Raw genomic sequence first — 23,750 nt, 5'->3', positions numbered from 1 at the left:
ATGTGCGTGTTGGAGGGCAAAATCGTAGTTGCCTCATTCTGGTTGTAGCTCTGTTTCAAAGTAGCCACGAAGGCCAGAGGCTCTCCGTGTGTGGCTTCAGAAAGGACTGGGGTCATTGCTCGCTGTTTATGCTTAATGTAAATACTCCTTAGTTTAACTTACCGTACTGTTGATGTCTCTGTGTGCCACTACAGTTTACTTTAGATCAGAAGTTCACAGTGGGGTGGTACTGTTGTTGTTTATCTCACTTAATACCTCACTCAGCAAAGCATCACATGTTAAAAGAAACTGCCAGCTCTTCTCCAGATGGTCAGGATGCTCCTGTGGTCCACGTGGTACTCATTGCCCAGCATCATGGTGTGGCCATTCGGCAACTTGACTCTGCAGCTACTCTGTGCCAGGCACCATGCAAAAGTGGAACCAAGCAAAGAATGGTTTCACTCGAGTTCCTGGAAATTAGGCAATTTGATGATTCACCACTTCTAACTTGGAAGAGCTGAATCAAATTCCACCCTGTATTTGTAAAGCTATCTGAAACTTAAGGGAAAAATGAAAATCTGAAATACTCATTGATTGTAAACACTCTGGAAAATATTAAATATCACCAAATAACCAATGTTAACATTTTGGTGTAATTTACTTTCAGTCTGTTTGTACACACACTCTTCCCAATTTTTAACAGAATGGCATACGCTCCATACTACTCTTTGAAATTTGGATTTTACATTTAATTTCATTAACCATTCTTCTTTTTGCTGTTGCTGCACTGAATGGCATGGAGGACTGGCTTGAATCTTAATTCCCAACCAGGGATTGAACCCCAGAGCCACGGCAGTGAAAGCATGGCGTCCTAACCACTGGACTGCCAGGGGACTCCTTTTAACTGTTCTAGAACATACTTTTAGAACGAGTGCATGGTCTTCCAACATAATGATGTGCCATTATTTACCTAACTTCCCCACTGTTGAATGCTTTCATACTTTTGATATAAACAAAGTTGAGATGAACATTTTTGTAGAGAACGTGTATTGATTTCTTCAGGATAATTTAATGAAAGCAGAATTCAGAATATTTTGTATCCATATTCTTTTGTATCCATTTTGTGTCTATATTCTTTTAACCATACAACATGTCCCCTGGAATAAGGACGATATCATCATCTCCTATAGCTTTTCCAGTTTCCAGTTCCCAGCCTATGTGGGTTCTGCCAAGGAAACACTTGTTACAGATAAAGTTATCATTTAACTTTTCTTTGAAATTTATTCATTTTGGCTGCACTGGGTCTTCTTGCTTTGCTTCGCGTGGGCTTTCTCTAGTTGCTGCTGGGGGCGGGGGTGGGTGTCTTCCTTGCAGCACAAGAGCTTCTTACTGCCGTGGCTTTCTCCTTGTGGAGCACAGGCTCTAGGTGGTTGGGCTGCAGTTGTTGCAGCCAATGGGCTTAGAAGCTGCTGTGGCATGTGGAATCTTCCCGGACCAGGGACTGAACCCATGTCCCCTATATTGGCAAGTGGATTTCCATCCGTTGTGACACCCGGGAAGTCCCATCCATTATCATCTTAAAATCAGCAAAGGAGAAAAGGAAAGATATACCCACCTGAATGCAGAGTTCCAAAGAATAGAAAGGAGAGATTAGAAAGCCTTCCTCAGCCATCAGTGCAAAGAAATAGAGGAAAACAATAGAATGGGAAAGACTAGAGAGCTCTTCAAGAAAATTAGAGATACTAAAGGAACATTTCATGCAAAGATGGGCTCAATAAAGGACAGAAATGGTATGGACCTAACAGAAGCAGAAGATATTAAGAAGAGGTGGCAAGAATACACAGAAGAACTATACAAAAAAGATCTTCATGACCCAGATAATCACGATGGTGTGATTAGTCACCTAGAGCCAGACATCCTGGAATGTGAAGTCAAGTGGGCCTTAGGAAGCAACACTACGAACAAAGCTAGTGGAGGTGATGGAATTCCAGTTGAGCTATTTCATATCCTAAAAGATGATTCTGTGAAAGTGCTGCACTCAATATGCCAGCAAATTTGGAAAACTCAGCAGTGGCCATAGGACTGGAAAAGGTCAGTTTTCATTCCAATCCCAAAGAAAGGCAATGCCAAAGAATGCTCAAACTACTGCACAATTGCACTCATCTTGCTGTTGTTAAGTCACTTTAGTCGTGTCCGACTCTGTGTGACCCCATAGACGGCAGCCCACCAGGCTCCCCGGTCCCTGGGACTCTCCAGGCAAGAACACTGGAGTGGGTTGCCATTTCCTTCTCCAATGCATGAAAGTGAAAAGTGAAAGTGAAGTCACTCAGTCGTGTCCGACCCTCAGCGACCCCATGGACTGCAGCCCTCCAGGCTCCTCAATCCATGCAGGGTGCCATTGCACTCATCTTACATGCTAGTAAAATAATGCTCAAAATTCTCCAAGCCAGGGTTCAGCAATATGTGAACTGTGAACTTCCAGATGTTCAAGCTGGTTTTAGAAAAGGCAGAGGAACCAGAGATCAAATTGCCAACATCCATTGAGTCATCAAAAAAGCAAGAGAGTTCCAGAAAAACATCTATTTCTGCTTTATTGACTATCCCAAAGCCTTTAACTGTGTGGATCACAACAAACTGGAAAATTCTGAAAGAGATGGGAATACCAGACCACCTGACCTGCCTATTGAGAAATCTGTATGCAGGTCAGGAAGCAACAGTTAGAACTGGACATGGAACAAGACGGGTTCCAAATAGGAAAAGGAGTACGTCAAGGCTGTATATTGTTACCCTGCTTGTTTAACTTATATGCAGAGTACATCATGAGAAATGCTGGGCTGGATGAAGCACAAGCTGGAATCAAGATTGCTGGGGGAAATGTCAATAACCTCAGATATCCAGGTGACACCAAGCTTATGGCAGAAAGCGAAGAAGAATTAAAGAACCTCTTGATGAAAGTGAAAGAGGAGAGTGAAAAAGTTGGCTTAAAACTCAACATTCAGAAAACTAAGATCATGACATCTGGTCCCATCACTTCATAGCAAATAGATGGGGAAACAGTGGAAACAGTGGCAGACTTTATTTTGGGGGGCTCCAAAAATGCTGCAATGGTGACTGCAGCCATGAGATTAAAAGATGCTTGTTCCTTGGAAGAAGAGTTATGACCAACCTAGACAGCATATTAAAAAGCAGAGACATTACTTTGCCAACAAAGGTCTGTCTAGTCAAGGCTATGTTTTCCCAGTAGTCATGTATGGACTATAAAGAAAGCTGAGCACCGAAGAATTGATGCTTTTGAACTGTGGTGTTGGAGAAGACTCTTGAGAGTCCCTTGGCCTGCAAGGAGATCCAACCAGTCCATCCTAAAGGAAATCAGTCCTGAATGTTCATTGGAAGGACTGATGTTGAAGCTGAAACTCCAATACTTTGGCCACCTGATGCAAAGAGCTGACTCATTTGAAAAGACCCTGATGCTGGGAAAGATTGAAGGCGGGAGGAGACGGGGACAACAGAGGATGAGATGGTTGGGTGGCATCACCAACTCGATGGACATGTATTTGAGTAAACTCCAGGAGTTGGTGATGGATAGGGAGAACTGGTGTGCTGCAGTCCATGGGGTGGCAGAGTCGGACACGACTGAGTGACTGAACTGACTGACGAGAAGTGTTCTTGGCTATACCGATGAGCTCCTTCAGCTTCTTTGGCCATGGGGCCGTAGTTCCCAGAGGGAGGTTATAACGTGTGTATGCATTTGGGCCACAGAGGTGTCTTCACTGCACCTACACTGGGTGAGCCGCTCTGTGTCCTCGAGCTGCAGGCCTGGAGCTGACCAGGTGAAACATCGTCTTGCCTGGGTCTGGTGGGGTTTTTTTTCCGTTCTCAGTGCGCTGGGGTAAGTCAACGGGTCACCCTCTTCTAGACATCTTACCCAATACTTGGAGGCGGGACTCGGCCTCTCAAGTCCAGCCTGAACTCGGTCACGGGACCTGGACAGGTGATGCTCTCCCACTACTCTCCAGGCCCTGTCCGGTATCGAGGCCCAGTCAGGGGATGCGGAGGCCCGCCCTCTGCTCTCCCACGGCCTGGCTCCGGCTCGCAGCACACCTGTGCCCACCTGGCAGGAAACCGAGGCCGAGGGGCCGGGCCGCCGGCGCTCCCGGCTCGCGCGCGCGGCCGCTGTCCGCGCGCGCGGGTGTCAATAAAGTTCTCGCGCGCCGGAAGCGGAAGCGGCGAGTCTCCATGGCGGCGGCGGCGGCTGCGGCGGCGGGGCCGGTGTTCTGGAGGCGGCTGCTAGGCCTTCTGCCTGGCCGCCCCGGGCTGGCTGCGCTTCTGGGGCGCCTGTCCGACCGCCTCGGCAGGAACCCGGACCGCCGGCGCAGGAGGTGAGAGGGCAGCGGGGTTGCAGGCGCGCCCGCTCCCCCCCGACCGGGACCCCAAGCCGCCTGGCGTGGCGGCGAGACCTCCGGGTCCCCCGCGTGGGCCCCCCGGCCCCACTTTGCCGCCAGCCTTCCTGGGGAACGGGGGCCCTGCGAGCGAGATCGGCTGGGCCTGCCTGGAGCTGCGATGGGCGAGCCCGACCCCGGTCCGCTTACGCTGGAGCGAAGGGGCTCCTGTGTGTGCACTCTGGGCGGGGGGTGGGGTGGGTTGGGGTTCTGAGTTCGTGCTTTTCTTTGGGCCCCAGGGTGTGAGTGTTGGAGAGTGTCCGCGAGAGACACTGCTTGGGTCCGGAGGGGTCTTTTCCTTAAATAATCCTAGCTGCGGGGGTGACTTGGCGGGAGTGAATCAGCCCTGCTGGGATTCTGTGCATGCAGCGTTTCTCACATCCTGCCAGAGGGCTGTGAAGCAATCCTGAGTCAGGAACACTCCGGCAAGGGAAGAGGAACCACTCGAAACCCCTTTTACACTTTGCAAAGGGCCTGTATTCTGGAAAAGTACTGAAGTGACTTATGCAAGTGGTGAAGGAGGCTTTGAAGCAATTCTCCCAGGCAGTGATTTTTAAAAGTAAACATTTACCAAGAACATGTTGACCTAAGAGGCCTGCTGCTGTTGCTAATATTAAAAAAAAAAATCTGTGCACAGTTTTTTGTTAAAGAGACTCAAGCTTTACACTTATTTTTTTAAGAAAACAAACAAACGTAGAACTGCATCCTTTCCTAGAGGTTGTGCCTATCTTAGATTTTTATCTGCTACTTGGGTGAAATTTGACCTCTGGCATTTGGTAGATCTGTGGTCCAGTCCAGCGTTGATTCTAGGTATGGGAAGGAACTTGCTTCATATTGGGTGACGTTGGAAGAGTTTCAGGGAAAAATTAAAGTTTGATTTAGGGGAAGTTTTTGTGATAGGAATCAGCACAGGTTGGTTCTCTTGGAAGCTTACCGATCAGAACAGCTTTAAATTTTACATCAGTGAACCTAATGGGAGTGGTGTATTGAAGAGGTGGCCTCCCTTTTCTGTAATTGGTACTTAACAAAGACCTGTTCACGCCAGTGGATAGCCAAGTCAAATGACTTCTATGTCCTGACCTCAACCCACTAAGAAATTTGGTTTAAAGTTTGAAAAAAGGCTCTGAAGGACGAGATGTTTAGGCCGTTTTGTCATTTCCTTTGTATATATTTAAACTGTACAAGAAAACACTTCATGTTAATCACTGTTTAACATTGAAATTGATTACTAAAAGATGTTGAGGCAATAGCCACAAATTCTTCTAAGACACATTTCTCTTGAGTGGGTGGGGGTGGGGCGGTGGGGGGAAGGGGTTAGTGTGGCAGTGGTGATAGTCTAAATTGAATTCTTAAGATCTTCTGTAAATAGCTTCAGTGGCTGCAGGTGTTGTGGCTCCATGTTTCTTATTGATTACGTTGAGAGACTTGTTTCTGTGGGTTGGCAGTTAAATCAGGAACCCAGTTAAATCACAGAAACGCAATTGCCCGAAATTTTTCGTCTTACGATGCCTGTGCTAGGGTGGAGGATATACACTTTGAGCAGTATTACTACAGTACTGTGAATTTCTGACCCTTTCTTTGTCTTACTTGGTTTGCAGACTTTTTCTGCTTCTCTGTGGCTTGGGTGTTTGGGGTTACTCATGTCTCTGTGGCCACTCACCTCTAGTGGCTGCTGACTTTCGTTTCTTCTCCATTGTTCAGTTGCACCTCCCAATTCCTCATTCCCCGAATGATGTGGTTTCTTGTAATTCTGATCATTGATTCATTGATAATAATTTTGTGTAGTCATGAACTTAACATTATTTTAGATTTTAGCTTGCCAGTCTGACTCAACTGTTGGAGTGCCTGGTGATTCCTTGTGGCTAGCAAGGGGAGTGGTGAGAGGGAACAGTTCTTTACTGCAGTTGTTTCCTTTTAGTTAAAGAGACAGCCGTAGTGACAGAGAACTCTACTTAAAATTATTTCTAATTAGTGATCTGGAAATACTGTTGTTTCTCTCTTGAGCAGGCATCTGGCTCCTCATGGACAGCTGGATCCACTCGCTTATTCAGCCTGCGTATATAGAGCACTGCTGTGCCTGTGTTAGGTACCAAGGACACAAATCCAGAGCGCCACCTTCCAGGCGCTCAGACCCGTAAACAGACAATAGTAGTAGTAAAGTAAGGTAGGAAAGGTCATGGCAGCACCGATGCACAGCTGGAAGTCACAGAGGCTTCCGGGTGGTGGTGGTCTTGGAGCTGTGTCTTCGAGGCGTGTCGAAGTGGGCTAAGTGGGGAAGTGGGGGCCAGTGTTCACAGGAGGATAGTGAGTGATGTGCTCGTAGGCTGATGGGGACAACAGTGGACGGCAGCTCTGAGGTCCCACAGGTCCTCAGACTGTTGCCAGGAGGAGGGACAGGAGGGAGAGAGGGGAGCTGGGCCGAGCCCTGGGGGCCCTTGCTCTGAGAGACCCCCTGCAGTTTCTCTGGCTAACCCGTCTTGGCCTGAGGAGGTGGGGCTTGCTTGCGGGAAGAGGTGAGGGGGTTGGATTGGAGTCAGCCGTGGTGCGGGTTGCGTGGGAGGGTTGCTGAGGAGGCAGCTCATGTTTCTGACTGGGGCAACCACAGGGATGGTGGCACGCTTCACCGAGACAGGGAGTAGGAAAGGGCCAGGTTGAGGGGTGATAATAAGGTGAGTTCAGGGCAGGTCAGTTAGCATCCAGGTGGGTCCAAGCGAAGGCACTCCCTGTTCAGATGACTGGCAGGTTGGTTGCCCTGGAGAGGGAGACAAACTTGGGGAAGTTTCTTGGCCTCCTCGGACTAATCAGAACCAGCTTGTTATTTGGAGCAGATGAGACCTAGTGGGAGCTGTGTCAGGAGGGCCTTAGCTCCTAAGTGAGCTTGCCTGCCATACAAGGAGATATTTTCTCTGTGGTCTCCTTTTTCTCTTTTAAAAGCTATTTTCAGTTTGAGCTATGTGCAGAAAAGTCTTTATTTTTGAAACCCGAGGTCTGTTTATTCTAGGTGTGTGTATGCATTCATGTGTGTGTGCGTGGGGGGGTGGAGGTGTTGTGGGGGTGGGGTGTCCTGACTTTCCTGAGTTGTCAAGGGGGGTGTCACCAGCAAACTGTTCTTTTTATTGCCCCCCCCTTTTTTTTTTACCTTGTAATGCCAGCTCAGCCTACTGTTGTTCAACTTCTTCGTGGTTTCCACTCTGAGGGACCACCAGATTTCCAGAAATTACTTTTTCTCTGAATTTTCTCAGTTCCCCCTTACTCATTAGAGTTCAGTAGAGCCATCTCTTAGTTATTTATTACAGCAGTAGAATGGGTAGGGAGGGCAGGGGGAGGACATTTAGAATCAAAGCATGATTTCCCCAAATAATTCAAATTAGATCTTGTCGAGAACTAAATTAAGATTTGCACCCGACTGACCTTTAAATGGTAGCTTTATTAAGATCCTGTTAACCTGAGTACCTTCTGAGCACATTGCTACTGGTGACGAATTAGCCTGGTCAGCCAGCTGTGTACTTGTGGATGGCTAGAAACGAGCCCGGGATTAAAGCGTTCTGATAGATAATCCCGTGGTAAACAAGTGATCTGAGTTATGTAAACGAGTTGTTTTCAAAGCTGCCGGGAAGTCAAGCCGATTGAGGGAAGTCGAAGTCAAGCCGATTGAGGGAAGTCGGGCTGGTTGAAGCCGGGTGGGTTAGTAGCACCTGTGGGTGATTCTCGGCAGAGCCTGCTGGGAGCCCGTGGCTCCCGAGGAGCGTCAGGGTCAGAAGTCTGCACTAGGTCTCTGGCCCCTCGACGTAATCGACTTTCTTCTGGAAAGCCAAGAGAGGGGTCACCGGGGCCGCGTGTAACTCACGCTGGCAGCCCCGGCCCGGGGCTGGACTTCTTGGAGGAGTGCAGCAGCCGTTGGTCTTCTGAAGTGACCTACGGGAATTCACACTCATTTCCCTTTCTCGGGGTGAGGGCTTGCGTTAGTCAGGAAGGGCCGCCTGCTGCCAGGGCTGCAGGAAGTCTGGTCCCTTGGTGTAGTTTCTCGAGCCTTTCTCAGGAAGTGTTCTGACGGTTGCCCTTTTCTCATCACTTCACCTCTTTACGCTTAAGTGTGTGTGACGGGGGTGGGGTGGGGGTTTCTTAAAAAGCAGTTTCTGAAAAGAATGGCAGTCCAGAGTTCTGTTTCTTTTAAAAGCTTCTTTCTTTTTTCTTGTCGTTTTGTACCGATTTGGGTGGGACCCAAGCCACAGCATGTGTACCACGAATCTTATTGTACAGTTCCCGGAGAGTTTGTGGACATTCAGGCCGCGACCCTGAGTGCGGGACACTTAGGTAATGCCCTTGCGTGGGATGGGGCAGAGCCCCTCTGCTGTCCATGGTGGATTTGTGGTTGGTGTAGGAGACAGTCCTCCGGTACCCCGCTTTTTTTCCTTCAGAGCCCCACAGCCCGTGTTTTGCAGAGACCCTAGGAGGCTGGCCTGCTTCCTCATTTCCACAGGTAGCGGGTGGCACCGCTGCTGCCCCCGGGGAGCCCCAGTGTCCTCTGCGGCTGTGAGAGCTGCGGGTGGCCTGGTGGAGGGGAAGTGCAGACCCAGGCGGGATTCTTAGGTGTCAGCTTTCCTTGGCACCTCCGCGGTCCCCGTGAGGACACGTGAGGGCTTGGTCGGACTTCCAGGCGCACGGTCTGCGTCCTGGTCGAGGGGGAAGGCAGTATGTGTGGCAGTTCTCCCCCCGGAGTGCGTGCAGTTTCATAGTGTTTTGTGGAATGAAAAACTCCAGTCCTCCCACACAAAGGAGAAATGCCTTCTCCCATTTCCCTGGGCTTCCCTTGCACAAAGGGGTGTTGATGGTGTCTCAGCAGCTCTTCTGCCCCCTCACTCGGTTCTGCTGCTGTCCAGTACCTCTCATGAGTCGGCACGGTGCACCGTCCTGTCTAGGACAGCTGGGCAGGGTTCTGCCATCCTTGGTCTAATGGCGGGCCTGTCCGCGGACAAGAGCGTCATGGAGGGTCAGGTGTGGATTCCTCTTGGAGAGGCTGGGAAGAAGCCTCCCTCTCTTCCCCGCTGCCCCGCTTCATACTCACTGTGCCCGCCTAGTTGTCCCCCCATCCTCTCACCCCATGCCTCCAGGCCCCTCTCCGGGTAGAGGGAGTGGCCCCAGGTCAGGGGTCCTCAGCTTAGCCCCAGCGCACTCCCCAGCTCAGGGAATTAGTCTGAAGGTTCCACAGGAAGTCCTCCGTCATGAGGCTGACCCTCTACCTGAGCCAGGTGTCCTGTGGGTTTTGGCCAGAGCCGCCCTGTGGAGAGGTTGCTCTCCCATCTCGCCTTCAGAGTTGTGAGCTGAGGATTGTTTGGCATTGTTTGCAGCTGAGGGCTGTAGCGAAGCCGTTCAGCTTGCCTGAGTTTGAGTTCCAGGGCGCGCCCTTGCTCTGGCCTGAGCCCTGTCCTCTAATCCCCCCTGCAACCCGGAGTCAGGGCGGGAGAGGGAGGCAGAGCGTTATCTGGCCCCCCAGCCCCTGCCACTTCCTCCTCCCTGTAACTGGAAATGGGAGCTCGATGGTATCTAGAAAGAGATGATTCAGGGGAACGCAGGGCTCGGTGTGGAAACTGTGTGCAGGTCTAGTTCTCTGCATAGTGAATGTGGCAGCTCTGCTTTCTTTGTAGAGTAACCACAGCGCCCTGCCGCCTCGTCTCGCGGGGTTTAGGGTTTTGACCTGGGACAGCTGCCTGGGGCAGGGGGAATTGCTTGTGCAGGTGGTGGGGGCCCCTGGAGGCTGGGATTAGCATGCAGGGGCTGTGGCTGGCACGGGGGGGAGACCTTTTCTGAGAAGATTCCCAGGAGTCCCTCGTGGAAAGCGAGAACTCACCCCCATGGGGATCTGGCTGAGATGATCAGAGAACCCGCCCCCGAGGGCTGGCTGCTTCTGTCCTGGCAGGGCAGCAGTTAGATTTTGAGGGTCTGGGGCCTGGGTGTGGTTCCCCCTGCCTGTGTTGACCTTGTGGGGCCTTTATTAAACTCTGCGCTCCTTTTCCAAGCATCTTTCTCTTTGGAATGTAAAGCTGCCTCTCAAGGGTTGGGTCTCCACCACCAATTAGTCCCTGAAACCTAATTGGCTTTCAGTTCCTTCTCTCTAACAAAAATAAACCTGTCAGGACACAGGTTAAACAGGAGACGGTGAAAAAGTCCTCAGCAGAGCTTGGAACCTGGCCTGGGTGGGAGCTTCCCGGGAGAGCCGCCCAGCGGAATGGCCCAGCAGGCCCGAAAACCTGCCCGCAGTGGCCCCCAGCAGGCTGGTCTGCTGAGCCCCTCTCGCGGGTGGCTGGGCCCCAGCCCCGCTGCGCTCACCGTGTGTCTTCTCTGGACTGCCTGTTGAGCCCCTCCTGGGTTTTTCTGGCTCCGGTGGGTTTTGGCTGTCCCTGTCTCTTTCCCTCGCACACACCTGTCCTGGCTTGGGAGCCCCCTGCCCCCCACCACACTTCCTGTCTGAATCCCACCAGGGGATCAAAGCTCCTTTCGAGGGAGGGTTGTTGTGAGGCTTCCCCAGCAGCTCAGGCACTGGCAGCTCCCCTGTGTGATCACTTGAAGCACGTGCGCCGTTTGTGTATTTTGACTTTTCCTGAATCAGTCTTAGCGGTTTCCTTTGTGTTCTTAGATGATTTCAGGTGTGTAAGCTGCTGAGGCCACCAGGTTTGTGGGCGGCAGGCCCTGGGCCGGCCATGCCTCCCCCGAACAACATCAGTGCTCACGTGACCACTTGGACTGAGGCCTGAGTTGGCACTTGCCTTCTCCTGGGTTGCTCTGTGGCAAAGAGGTGTTTCCTCATCTTGCTCTTTGGGAGTGGCTCTGAGTGTTGGTTCATCTGAAGAGCGTGGGGGACTGACTGTATGGCCTGGGGCACAGGTATTGCTCTGGATCTATTTTATCTGGTCTGAGCGATATAAGTGCTCTGAGGCTGGGAGATGAGTTGATCTTATGATGCTGAGGGGTTTTCCACCTCAAGCAGACTATTTAATTACTGAGTATTAGACTTTCGGGGCTTCCCAGGTGGCGCTAGTGGTGAAGAACTCACCTGCCAATGCAGGAGACATAAGAGATGTGGGTTTGATCCCTGGGTGGGGAAGGTCCCCTGGAAGAAGCCATGGCAACCCACTGCAGTGTCCTTGGCTGGAGAATCGCAGGGACAGAGGAGCCTGGTGGGCTGCAGTCCATAGGGCCTCAAAGAGGCGGACACGACTGAAGCCACTTAGCGCACGTTAGACTCTTCAGGCCCCCTCTGGGGCTTCACGATGAGTGTCGAGCACGTTCCCATTCTCATGGTTTTCCTCTGGACTGAAGGCTCTCCTTGCTCCGGAAGGTGGCCTGGAGCGCAGCAGAAGCACAGCCTCCGTTTTGGAAAATCGAGGCTGCAGCCCCTTGTTCGCACATCTAGGCCTTTCATTGCTGCTCTTTGAAGGGAAGCTGGAGGAGAAGTGTAGCAAGAGACGCCTGGGAGTGTGGTCCCCACCTCCTCAGAGGCAGCGGGAAGGGACCTCTGCTCAGAGGCCTGTGGCAAACCCTGGCTTCCCAGGGTCCAGAGCCGGTGCCTTCCACCCGTTGACTAAAGTTTTCTTGGCAGTGAGTCGCCGTGACGGCCCAGTGGGCTTTCTGGGAAGCCCAGCTGCCGGCCATCTGGCGTGTGTGTGGAGGGACATTCACGAACCCTGGGAAGATTCAGTGTTTTATCAGGAGACAAGTGAATGAAATCATCTTCCTGGAATCTGTGGCCCTGCAGGCCTCAGGGTGTTTAGCATCCTCTCCCTAGAGTCCCTCATGAGGCCGTGGTGAAGGTCACAGGCTGAAGAGGATTTTCCTGCTGCTCTTTGCTGGAAGCCAGACAGGGATAAGACTCAGCGGACAGGGGGCCCTTTACTGCGGGCTCGGCCTCAGTGGCCTGGAGCCCTCCAGAGATGGGGTGTGACCCCGAGGAGGCTGGGGCCAGTGGTGAAGGGGCAGCTGTAGTCACCGCTGGCTCCTCTTGAGACGGTCACCCCCCCAGCCTCTTCCAGCTTTTCTTCCTGTGTGTGCCATGCTCGGTCGCTTCAGGCGTGTCTGGCTCTTTGTGACCCCACGGACTGTAGCCCACCAGGCTCCCTCGGTCCATGGGATTTCCCAGGCAAAGAATACTGGAGTGGGCTGCCAGTTCCTTCTCCAGGGGATCTTTCTGACCCAGGGATCAAACTCACGTCTCTTAAACGTTCCCTGCGTTGGCAGGCAGGTTCTTTACCACTAGTACCACCTGGGAAGCTGAGTATTAAAGAGAAAACTTAAATTTTTTTTTTTTCTGGTTCCTTCCCTGAATTAAAGGCCGTTTATCTCATCAGAGAACCAGGGGTCTGGGTTGCAGTCACCAGACTGAGACCAGACCTGCCCTTGCTCTGGGTGGCCTGTGGCAGCTTTCTGCAGGTGAGTTTGTTGGGAGTATTAACCAGGTGATGGCCTTCTGAGTTTACTTGTGGCTGCTCTAAATTTTTGTCTGCAATCAGCATAAAGTTTGGGGTTTGTATATAGGCTTTGGCACTTCTTAAGTTGCTTCACTCGTAGGGGCTGAAGAAAAACTCTTGCAGAGTTTGACTGGGGCTCGCTTAAAATGGTCTAGAAGATCTGAAATTCTCAAAAAGAAAAAATTGTTATTTTTCCTTATTTGCCCGCAGGAGCTGAGAGAGACTTGTGAGGAAGTCTGCGGGACGTGTGACGGACTGTGTGTGTCTCCCCAGGTCGCCATGGCTGCTGTTGGCCCCTCTGCTGTCCCCCGCGGTCCCTGCGGTCACCTCACCTCCGTGCTGCCTGTGTGCGGAGGGCGTGCATCGCTTCCAGTGGATCCGAAACCTGGTTCCAGAGTTTGGCGTCTCCAGCTCTCATGTCAGGGTGCTTTCTTCCCCAGCAGAGTTTTTCGAGCTCATGAAGGTAAGTCGTGTCTAAGGGAGAGAGGTTCAGGTGTGGGGTTAGAGGTTCGGTGAGGCGGGGCATAAGGTTGGGTGAGCCCTGAGCCAAAACACCCGTCGTAGAAGCTTTTGATGGCTGCTCTGCTCTGTCTGTCAGGAGTCAGGCTCACACCTGGCTGAGCCACGCCATGACCAGAGGCTCCTTGCATGGCGGAGGTCTGAGGTAGAACAGCTCAGAGCGTGGGGGCCCCATGAGGGTCGGGTCCCAGGTGTTGGTTCTCGTGGACAGGTTGAGTCCCACTGTTCCGTGTCGGCAACGGAGGCTAGCTGGGAGGTTAGTGAGAGCTTGGGGACCACATGGGCACATTCCTGCTGAGGCTGTCCGCGCTGCGTGTGTCCAGGGGCATGGGGGACGGACCTCATTCTGGTTAGGGCAGGGCACACCCCCTAGGGGTCCCTGGCAGAGTCTCCAGAACCCAGTCGCTCCATCCAATGGTGGACAAGAGATGGAGACCCAAGTGACCTACGGGGTGGGATTTGATATGTAGGAAGTGGGTGGAAGCCTCTCGTTCAGCGGCGAGCATTTACAGAGAGCCGAGAAGTCTGGGCCTCTGGTTTTTAGGTCTCAGGGTTCTGGTGATTCTACCTGGAGTTTGTACCTTCCGTCTCCTGGTAGACACGCTGACCTTTGCATTTCGGGGGTTCAGGTGTGTTCGTACGTTACACAGGCACTCATGTCATGTCTCATTGTTTGTGGTTAAGCTGCTAATTGGAATGAAGTAATGCAGCGCTCACTAACTTTTCTTCACGTGGATTGAGTGTGTGGACGAGGATGCTGGAGTCAGGGTGTGGTGCGGTCAGGAGGAGTGCTGGGAGGTCATGGGAGAGGTGGGTGGACTCCTTTTTCTGCACAGCCACTCTAGCTCAGTTGCAGCTTGCATGCCTCTTTCTCCTGTGCCCTGTGGTTTTGTAGATCTCCACTTAATTTCCCGCTAGCTTATTCCATTATGGTGTGTGTGCGCACTCACTCCCCCTGCCCCCTCTGCTCTGCTCGACTCTCCCGTTTGTCCTTGTTTGTGTAGAACTGATGCTGAAACTGTTTACTCTCTGCTCCTGCTTGGTCCTCTGCTTGGCTTGAAGAAACAGATTTTTCAGAGGAGGCTGGTCTTGTGTCCCAGTCAACTCCTGGGAAACAACAGGCTGTCCCTGGGGGTCTCCTGGCCTGGAGACGGGCCATGCTCTCATCTGCCCAGGGTGAAAGGGGCTGCCGAGTCCGGGACAAGCTGGAGGGCTCAGGCCAGGAGGAAGCCGAGGCCACCGTTTCCTGCTTCCTGCACTGAGTCGTGGGCAGGTTCCCTGGCCCATTCCATGCGGAGCGGTTGTGTTTCTTCCTGGGACAGAGTGACCCATGTTCCCCGAGAGGAGAGTGCCTGCCTGCACCCCCGCCTTCGTTACGCCGAGCTTGGACCAGGGGACCCAGCGTCACAGCAGACGCTTGCGTTGTCTTCTGTCATTTGCTGCCCGAACTAAATCACCTTTCTCCTTACTTGCTGTCCTCTTTCCTGTCTTCATGCTCACTTTCCCCGCAAGCAACCATCTAGTAAATAACAAAATGAAGGAAATAGCAAACATAGGAAGTTCTTTGTTCCTTGCATAGAAGCCTTTCCTAGTGTTGTGCCGGTCTGTTATCTCGTCAAGACACCCCTCTTCCTCTGTTGACAGTGCAGGCCGTGGGGGCCAAGTGGGAAAGCAAGCTGGAGTGTGCGTCCTGCCTCTCCGGGTACCCTCGCCAGCTTGCCCTACTTCCTGCCTTTGACCTCCTCTAGGGCCTGGACGCTCAGCTCCTGAGAGGGGTCTGGTGTCCTGTGGCTGGAACGGGTCTCGGGAGCGGATGTTTGAACTGAGGCGTCATCTTTGGATGCTGAGTGTTCTGTTGGTGTGTCTAGCTAGGTACCTGTCTGTCTGCATTTCAGAAGTATCACGTGCTCGTTATAAAACCTTCGTGCAGATGGGGGTGGAGTGCAAGTTTGCACCCGTACTCCCTCCTCTGCTTCTGCCTCTCGGACACACACACACACGTATCGCGTGCGTGGGGGTGGCGGCAGGGCCGTGCGCTTGGTGTTCAGTGACGTGTGTCTGTCTCTGCAGTGCACTGGGGACCTCCTCTCAGGCCATGTGCACGGGCCTCCCTCCTCCTCGAGGCTGTGCTGTATCTTGCAGCGTGGCTAGCTCAGGCTTTACTTTCAGGCTGCATATTTTAAATTAGAGTTGTGGGTCCTTATTTGTGAGATTACCACACACATTTGGGTCTTGCTTTAAATATTAATTGGTGAAAATACAGGGTAGTTCAGCTTGGAGTGTTATTTCTTTCCAGCATCAAAGGACTATATCTTTCTTAGCGAATATGAAGATGATGACTGTGAGGGACTTCCCTGGTGGTCCTGAGACCTCTGCACACCTATGCAGGGGGCCCAGGTTCGATCCCTGGTCAGGGACCTAGATCCTGCATGGAGCAATTCAAAGACCCCACATGCCGCTGCTGGAGATCTGGCACTGCCAAATAAATAAAAGTAAATGTTTCTTTTTAAAAAATCGTAACAAATGACTGGATTTTGAATTGTTTCTTTTCTTCAGGGGCAGATAAAAGTAGCCAAGAGGCGGGTCGTGATGGCATCCCTCTACCTGGGGATAGGTCCCCTGGAACAGGAACTGGTAAGGTTTGGAGGAGTCCTAGAGGCGGCAGCGGGTCACCCTGAAACCTCAGGCCGTGTGGCACCGTGGGGTTGGGGTAGAGCCACCCTCTTTGGCCACCGTTGCAGGCCAGCTGTTTCTCCTGTGGCCCCAGATTCTGGGGTTGTGGGGCGATGTGATCCTGGGCCTTCTGGCCTCGCTGGTCCATGTCCTCGGCCTGTACAGGGGCCCCAGGCTGTTGCTCTGCCAGGCCGGGACTCTGGGAACTGTGACCTGCAGGCCAGATCTGGCCACCACCTGTTTGTGGCCTGTGGGCTAAAGCTGATTTTCACATTTTCAGTGTAGGGCAAAAAGTCAAAAGAGGAGTAGTAACTGTGCCGCATGAAAAGCACATGAAATTCAAATTTCTGCGTCCGTACATAAAGCTTTATTGGCACCTAGCCGCTCTCCCCCTCAGAGCCAGACACGACCGAGCCCGCACGTGCACTGCTCTCCATTGCCACGCTGGTCTTGGTTCTGTCCGTGGCTGTCTTCTTGCTGTGGTGGCAGAGCTGAGTAACCGTGACAGGGACCATCTGGCCTGCAAAGCTCCAAATGTTTACTCTCCGGTCCTTCACAGAGAGGCTTTCTGAGCCTGTGTTAGACGGAGGAGCCAGCATGCAGGTCGGGCTGGCCGCTGCTTTCGTCCAGGGGTGGTGGTGGGTGCCAGGTGCCTGCTTGGACTTGCTGTCGTGCCTCGCTTGTCCCCTCCAGTGAGACAGGCAGGGCTGGGAAGGGGCACACGTCACCTGTTGTGCAGGGGTGCTCCTGCAGGACGAGCCCAGCGCAGAGTCTGCAGGCAGGTTGAGCCAGAGTGAGTGTGAACGAGGTCATTGTGTTGTCTGAGTTCTCAGGTGGTTTTCGACTCTGAGGGAGAAGATGGGCCCCTTGCCCGTAGCAAGTGTTGTTTCTTGGTTTGTCCTTGTTCAGAAACCCCTAGGACAGGGTTGTGGTTACAGGACGAGGGGAAGGGTTGAGGGCAGGAGAGCCCCATTCCCTCCCTTCTGTCTGAGGAAGGGGCCGCCCCGCTTTCAGGACGTACTGTTAGCTGCTAGCTTGAGAAGCCTGTTTGTCCTCCTGGGAGAAGAATGCCACGTCCAGCCCATGGAGAGTGGCCAGTGGGCAGGTTGTGTCTTGGATTCATTCGTTCAGCAAATATTTACTGAGTGTTCTCCACGTGTGGGGTGATGTTTGTTGTGTGCCTGTGAGGATGATCTGTTGGAACGTGTGTGGGAGCTCGTGTCTTAGCAAGTGTTCTCAAGAGCATTGAGGGCCACACCCTTGGGCACCGTGCCCCTGACCCGCAGAGCCCTCTTCTTGCCTGGCCCGGGCTGTAGACACCATGTCTTCCAATTAACTGTGCCCAGGGTGGCGGCCTCGGGAAGCGGTTTCACAGTGTTGGCTTCTGGGCAAGTGTGGATGGTGTGTACAGGAGTGTGTGTGCAGGTCGGTGTGTGCATGAGTGTTCGCAGAGGACTGTGGGGGCGTTAGCTGACAGGTTGGTTCATTTCTTTAACACGTACCCATTTTTTCAGCTCTCACTTCTGTTCTTGTGGCTCTTTTCTTGGCAGGTGGATTGCCTCGAAAGCACTCTAGAAAAATCACTCCAGGCGAAGCTTCCTCCTGGCCTCAGGGTGTCCATCCTCTTAGACTTCACGAGGGGCTCGAGAGGTAGGTCTGACGCGCTCCCTGGCCCCCAGGTTCTTCCCTGTCCAGAGCCTCTGTTTTTAAGAGTGAACCTTCACTCCAGGCTCAGCCAGGAGCAAGGCTATTTGAAGTCAGTCTGGCATGGGCCAGGACGGCCTGTCAGGATTCCTTTTGTGGCTTAGTGACCTGAAGTCTAAGTGAGAATGTCTTTGAGAAAAAGGGAATTTTTTTCCCCTAAGAAATATTGGCACTTTTATTTTAAAAAAATACATGAAAAGAGATTTGTTTTGACTCCCACACATCTGACCTCGTTTGCGTGGGTCTTGATTTGGGGCTTGGACCTTGGGCTGGCTTCATCTCCCTGGCCCCTTGTGGCGCCCTCTGGCAGCCCCCGAGTCTGCGTCTTGTCCACCTGAAGAGCACCTGCTTCCCCCCGGGTCGGACTGAGGCTCCCGCGTTGCCTGCTTCGGGCTCTGTCGGGGCTTCCAAGCCTGCTGACCGGCCTGGCCTGGGTGCCTTCCCCTTAGAGCTGGGGTGAGGCCAGGGTGGACAGAGCCGTCTTCACCCTGAGTGGAGTGCGAGAGTCGGGGATGGGCATATGGGTGCTGGGTGGCTGGAAGAGCAGATGTCTGCTACCCGGACCGCTCGGTCCTGCTCTGGGAGGTCGTGGGTGTCCAGGTGGAAGCTATCTTGGGGCCCCTCTGGCTGGAAACGGCCCGCGCCTGGCGGCTTGACCTCGGGCCCTCGGAGGGCGGTCCTGCTCTGCGGGCTGTGTTTCTCCTGGCGCCACTTTCCCATCCCTTCTCTCCTGCTCGCCCACGTCTTCAGGAAGGAAGAACTCGCGCACCATGCTGCTCCCGCTCCTGCAGAGGTTTCCGGAACAGGTCCGCGTCTCGCTCTTCCACACGCCCAACCTCCGCGGGCTCCTGCGGCTCCTCATCCCCGAGCGCTTCAACGAGACCATCGGCCTGCAGCACATCAAGGTGTACCTCTTCGACAACAACGTCATCCTCAGCGGGTGAGTTGGCTTCCCCGCCCCCTGGCGGGAGCCAGCGGAGCGCACAGGAGAGTCCGTCCCGCGAGGCCCTGCCAGGGCGTGTTCACTCTGCTTGCCTGGCTCTCGGCCTCTTCCTGGGGCCCCGACTGCCATGAAGGGCAGCGGCACGCTGGCCGTGGTTCCCTGCGGCCTCAGTGCATGCTCGCTGCTGTGCGAGCCCTTCGCGTGCCGTCTCCTCTGGCGCTGTCACCCCACGAGGTTGTCCCGCACTCTGGGTTGATAACAGGAGAAACCCCAGAGGACGAGTAACTTCGGCAGGGCCAGGTGGGAAGCCATGCCCTTTGGGGGACCCTGGAGATGAGCCTGAGTGGTCCTTGGCTCTGTAAAATGTCCGTGTCTCCTCTTGATGGTCAGCTCAGTGATGGGCGGGCCTTGCAGTCACTCCATGGTGTCACCTTGGTGTTGCTCTGGCCCACCGCTTGGGAGGAGGCCGGGCTCACTAGCTGTTTGTTGATTGGCTGCTGCTGTGTCCTGACCCGGGTTGGTCGCTCCCCTGCTCCTGCCGGTGACCCTGAGACGGGCTCCCCAGCACCTGCGGTCATGCCCTCTCGCCTGAGTCTCACCTGCTGCTTTCCTCCCTGCAGGGCAAACCTGAGTGACTCCTACTTCACCAACCGGCAGGACCGCTACGTGTTCCTGCAGGACTGTCCCGAGATCGCCGACTTCTTCACGGAGCTGGTGGACGCAGTAGGGGACGTGTCCCTGCAGCTGCAGGGGGACGACTCAGTGCAGATGGTCGAGGGGATGGTGCACCCTTACAAAGGTAGGGCCGGCCCTGCAGCCTCCCAGCCGTGGGCGGTGAGGGCGAGGAGGGCGCCCTCTAGAGGGAATGGTGCATCCTTACAAAGGTAGGGCCCCGGCTCTGCAGCCTCCCGGGCTGGGGGTGAGGAGGGCGCGCCTCTGGTGGCCTTGCCACGGGTTTAGGAGACTTGAGTGGCTGAGCTTTGTTTTGCTTCTGTCTTTGGAGCCAGACAGATGATGTGACTCACTGGCCATCCGTCATGCTCTGTGGGTGAGGGAGTCGCCAGGGAAGGTGGGACTGTGGGCACTGGGTCTGGGTACCCATGGGATGAGCCAGGAACCTGCCCTGCACTTACAGGAAGCAGCCTGCTAAATGGCCACCCCCTCAGGGCCACTGCTCCCAACTCCAGAGCTCAGAAGCTCTGTGGCTCTCGGCTCCAGTGAGGTCTGCGGCCTCCTGCCTGGAACGTGAAATGGGAGAGCCCTCGGCTCTGCTCGCTGGAAACAGGCAAACCCTGGCGGCTGGTGTTCCCGGGGTATTTGCATTCCTGCAATTCCTGTGGCTGTGGCTTCCTGGTGGCCTTTAAGGAGGTCTGCTGCTGAATTTGCAGCCCTGTCAGCAGCGTGGGGAATGGGTTAAACCCAGCCCTTGTGAGGGGAAGAGCTAGAGAGGAAGCATCTGAGAGGGGATGGCAGTGTGTTAGAGGGGGTGTGTGTGTGTGTCAGTGTTTTAGAGTGGCGTGCATGTGTTCATGAGCGTGCGCAGTCATGTCCGACTCTTTGCGACCCCATGGACTGTAGCCTGCCAGGCTCCTCTGTCCGTGGAATTCTTCAGGCAATAATACTGGAGCAGTGGGACATTTCCGACTCCAGGGGATCTTCCTGACTCCGAGATGGAACCCACTTCTCTGTGTCTCCTGCATTGGCAGGCGGGTTCTCTACTACAGAGCCCCCTGGGAAGCCCGTGTAGAGTAGTATAATGGTCGCTGCTGCTGCTGCTAAGTCGCTTCAGTTGTGTCCAACTCTGTGCGACCCCATAGACGGCAGCCCGGCAGGCTCCCCCGTCCCTGGGATTCTCCAGGCAAGAACACTGGAGTGGGTTGCCATTTCCTTTTCCAGTGCGTGAAAGTGAAGTTGCTCAGTTGTGTCCGACTCTTAGCGACCCCATGGACTGCAGCCCACCAGGCTCCTCCATCCATGGGATTTTCCAGGCAAGAGTACTGGAGTGGGGTGCCATTGCCTTCTCCAGGTATAATGGTTAGTGTTATGTTTAAAATGTCACCAGTAAAAATTTATGGAAGTCTGTATTCTCTCTGGTCATACGAATACCTACATGTTGTCCTCAGTTTTACTTTTTGGCTCATAAAGCCTAACGTATTCACTGTCTGGCCTGTACAGGAGATGTTGGCTGACCCCTGTTCTCACGTAACAGGCCTGGCACGCATAGCCAGCGAAAAGGACCCCCTTTCAGAGAAGAGTTAGAGTCAGCACACTCAAGGGGCGTAGGGATCTGGGCACAGCCGTGCTGGGGACCAGGGCAGCCTGAGAGCCCCCACCCCCACCCCAGCGCCTTCCGAAGCGAGAGTGAACGGCCCTTGAGTGAACGGCCCTCGTGCTGGCCGCTGTCAGTAAGGGGGGATCCCGGCAGGGAGCTTTCCTTCTCCGTGCGGCCACCCAGGCCTGATGGCGCTCGGGCCTGTGGGCCTGTCCCAGCCGGAGCTCGTGAGCGGTTACCTGCATGGCCGTGCTGCCCACCGCTCGGTTGTTCTTGATCAGCCCTGCCCAAGGCTTGCCATTGTGTCTCTTCAGAGAATTGACTTTTGACGGTGCTGGAGTTCCATACTTTCACGTCTTATGTCGCTGTTTTCGTTCTGGAGTTTCTGCTTCTTACAGTTTCCTTCCTTGTGCTGTATTTTTTGTCTTTTCCTGTTGTTTTTTCCTCCATGACTTCTTGAGTTGGATGCTTAGCTCATTAACTCTCTTATCATCTAGAGATAGCTTTGAGACTCGCTTCTTTTCCTTTCATTGTGTCCATGCAGCCACTCGTCTCTAGTGGCCGTGTGCAAACAAGACCCAGCCCGTCTGTCCGCCTCTGACCCTGCCTGGCTCTCTCCTGCTGTCTGATCATACTTACACGTGTCTCTGTGGGACACGTGCTCTTTCTGACGTGTACCATGCACCCCCCGGGGCCCCCAGCCAGGCCTGACCCCCGCCCCAAGGTGCCCACTGTTCTGACTGCCGTCAGCCTCAGCTAGTCTTGCCTGTTTCTGAACTCCCATTAGGTGGCATTGGTAAAGGCCTTTCCACGGCCCCCTGGGTGCAGGCTTCTTGTGGCAGGGTGCTTTCTCGGGCCTTTCTGTCCCAGGAGGAGCCTCACGGCGGCGCCTTGTGTGTCTGGTGAAGGATGAGCTGAGGCGCTTGCGCGCGCCCGTCACGTGCCGGCGCCGTGTCCACTGTGCTGGGTGGGGGTCCAGAGCCTCCGTTTGCTGCCCCTGATCCCTTTTGCTGTGTCTCCCTCTAGGTGACCGGGCTGCGTATTGCAAGGCAGCCAATAAGAGGGTCATGGACGTGATCAACTCCGCCAGGACGCGCCAGCAGATGCTGCATGCCCAGACCTTCCACAGCGACTCCCTCCTGACCCAGGAGGACGCCGCCGCCGCTGGAGACCGGAGGCCGGCCCCCGACACCTGGATCTACCCCCTGATCCAGATGAAGCCGTTTGAGATTCAGATCGACGAGATTGTCACTGAGACCCTGCTGACGGAGGCCGAGCGAGGTGCTAAGGTCTACCTCACCACTGGCTACTTCAACCTGACCCAGGCCTACATGGACCTGGTCTTGGGCACACGGGCCGAGTACCAGATCCTGCTGGCCTCGCCGGAGGTGAACGGCTTCTTCGGGGCCAGGGGGGTGGCGGGTGCCATCCCGGCCGCCTACGTGCACATCGAGCGGCAGTTCTACAGTGCGGTGTGCAGCCTGGGGCAGCAGGAGCGCGTGCGGCTGCAGGAATACTGGCGCAGGGACTGGACGTTCCACGCCAAAGGTACGCGGTGGCCGTTGGCCGGAGGGCGGCCCGCGCGGCGCACCCCACTCTCCAGCCTGCCCTCGGCGCCCGTGGGGCTGGGCGTCGTGTGGAGCCCCGCCCCGCCTCCGCCTGTCTTCACGACGGCCCCGCAGTTGCGGCGGCATCTTCACGTCTGTGTCCATTTCAGCTCTGCGAAATCTCTCCTTTGTGTCTATCCAAAACGTGGATGCTCAGATCATTGGGGTGGCTGTTTTAAAAAGTGTACCCATACTCTCTCCCCTCACATGGAGGGCAAGGCACGCGCGCTTCCCTCGAGCATCCGAGCTCTCCCGCGCTGGCCCTCCCCTTCTTGGGGACAGAGAGGACTCACCAGGGGTCACTGACTGACCTCGTCACAGCCTCGTTTTTCAGTCTTTTCCTCACCGTTGCTGGTCGTTCCTCTGTGAGTCGAACCTTCACTCTGTTTTTGCAGTGGAGGAAACTGAGGCCCTCTGGTTGCACTGCCCACGTGTGCAGGACTGCCCCAGGGTGGGTTGGAGTGTGAACTGTGTGATGTAGTGATCCTTCTCGGGCAGCTGTGTGCGTCCGTGGAGCAGCACCACTGACACAACCCCAGGGCATGTCCACGATGTGAGTCACGGGGCTCAGAGCCCTGCGCTCAGCAGAGGGACCGCTGGTGGCTGCACCATGTGAGCGCGCCTGGCCTCTGGGTGTGACCGCGCCTTTCCGTGCTCAGGGACACCCGCAGCCCACTCTGTTAGGCCTGCGTCTAAAAGAAACGCCTGGCTTTCCTGACTTCTCGCTGGTGGTTCAGAGACCTGTTTTGCTTCTCCACTGGTCCTGGGGCCTCCAGAGTGGCTGGTCACCATGGGAGGGGGTGGTGGTATGTTGCAGCCACTTGTCTGTGTTGTTTAGACTTCAGGTTGGGCTTTTGTTTCCTTAAGCCATTGGTTTCCACTGGGGGTGCGTTGATGCCCAGGCCAGCCTCCTGGGTCCAGCCCTCTGGGGTCGACCCCAACATGGTAACTTTGAAAAGCTCCCCAGGAGATTCTGATGCCTTGAGAACCACTGCTCCCACTCAGAGCTCCTGGCCTGTTGGGTGGTTCCCACTTCCTCCTGCACGGCCCACGTGCCTGCCTGGGCAGGTGGCATTGCCTGCCGTGGGAAGTGCGCTCTGCTGCTGTTCCGTGTGGCCGACCCTGGATGTGTCGTGAGCAGGTGTCCCCAGG

General features: G+C 54.3%; 1 protein-coding gene across 2 annotated transcripts in view; it reads left to right on the top strand.

Annotated features, from left to right (window-relative positions):
- The first annotated feature begins 4,215 nt into the window (after positions 1–4,215).
- The window catches only part of PGS1 (phosphatidylglycerophosphate synthase 1), a 36,267-nt gene continuing 16,732 nt past the window's right edge, over positions 4,216–23,750 (top strand). For both annotated transcript variants that reach the window (XM_068977692.1, XM_068977694.1), the window contains exons 1-7: positions 4,216–4,358; positions 13,154–13,343; positions 15,956–16,033; positions 17,623–17,722; positions 18,527–18,716; positions 19,340–19,518; positions 22,018–22,539. In XM_068977692.1, the coding sequence (XP_068833793.1) occupies positions 4,216–4,358; positions 13,154–13,343; positions 15,956–16,033; positions 17,623–17,722; positions 18,527–18,716; positions 19,340–19,518; positions 22,018–22,539 (1,402 nt within the window). The remainder of the gene's footprint in view (positions 4,359–13,153; positions 13,344–15,955; positions 16,034–17,622; positions 17,723–18,526; positions 18,717–19,339; positions 19,519–22,017; positions 22,540–23,750) is intronic.

Source organism: Capricornis sumatraensis, chromosome 8 (assembly GCF_032405125.1).
Source record: "Capricornis sumatraensis isolate serow.1 chromosome 8, serow.2, whole genome shotgun sequence".
NCBI lineage: Eukaryota > Metazoa > Chordata > Mammalia > Artiodactyla > Bovidae > Capricornis > Capricornis sumatraensis.
Note: the sequence above shows the minus strand (reverse complement) of the source record. Positions and strands in the feature narration are given on the sequence as shown.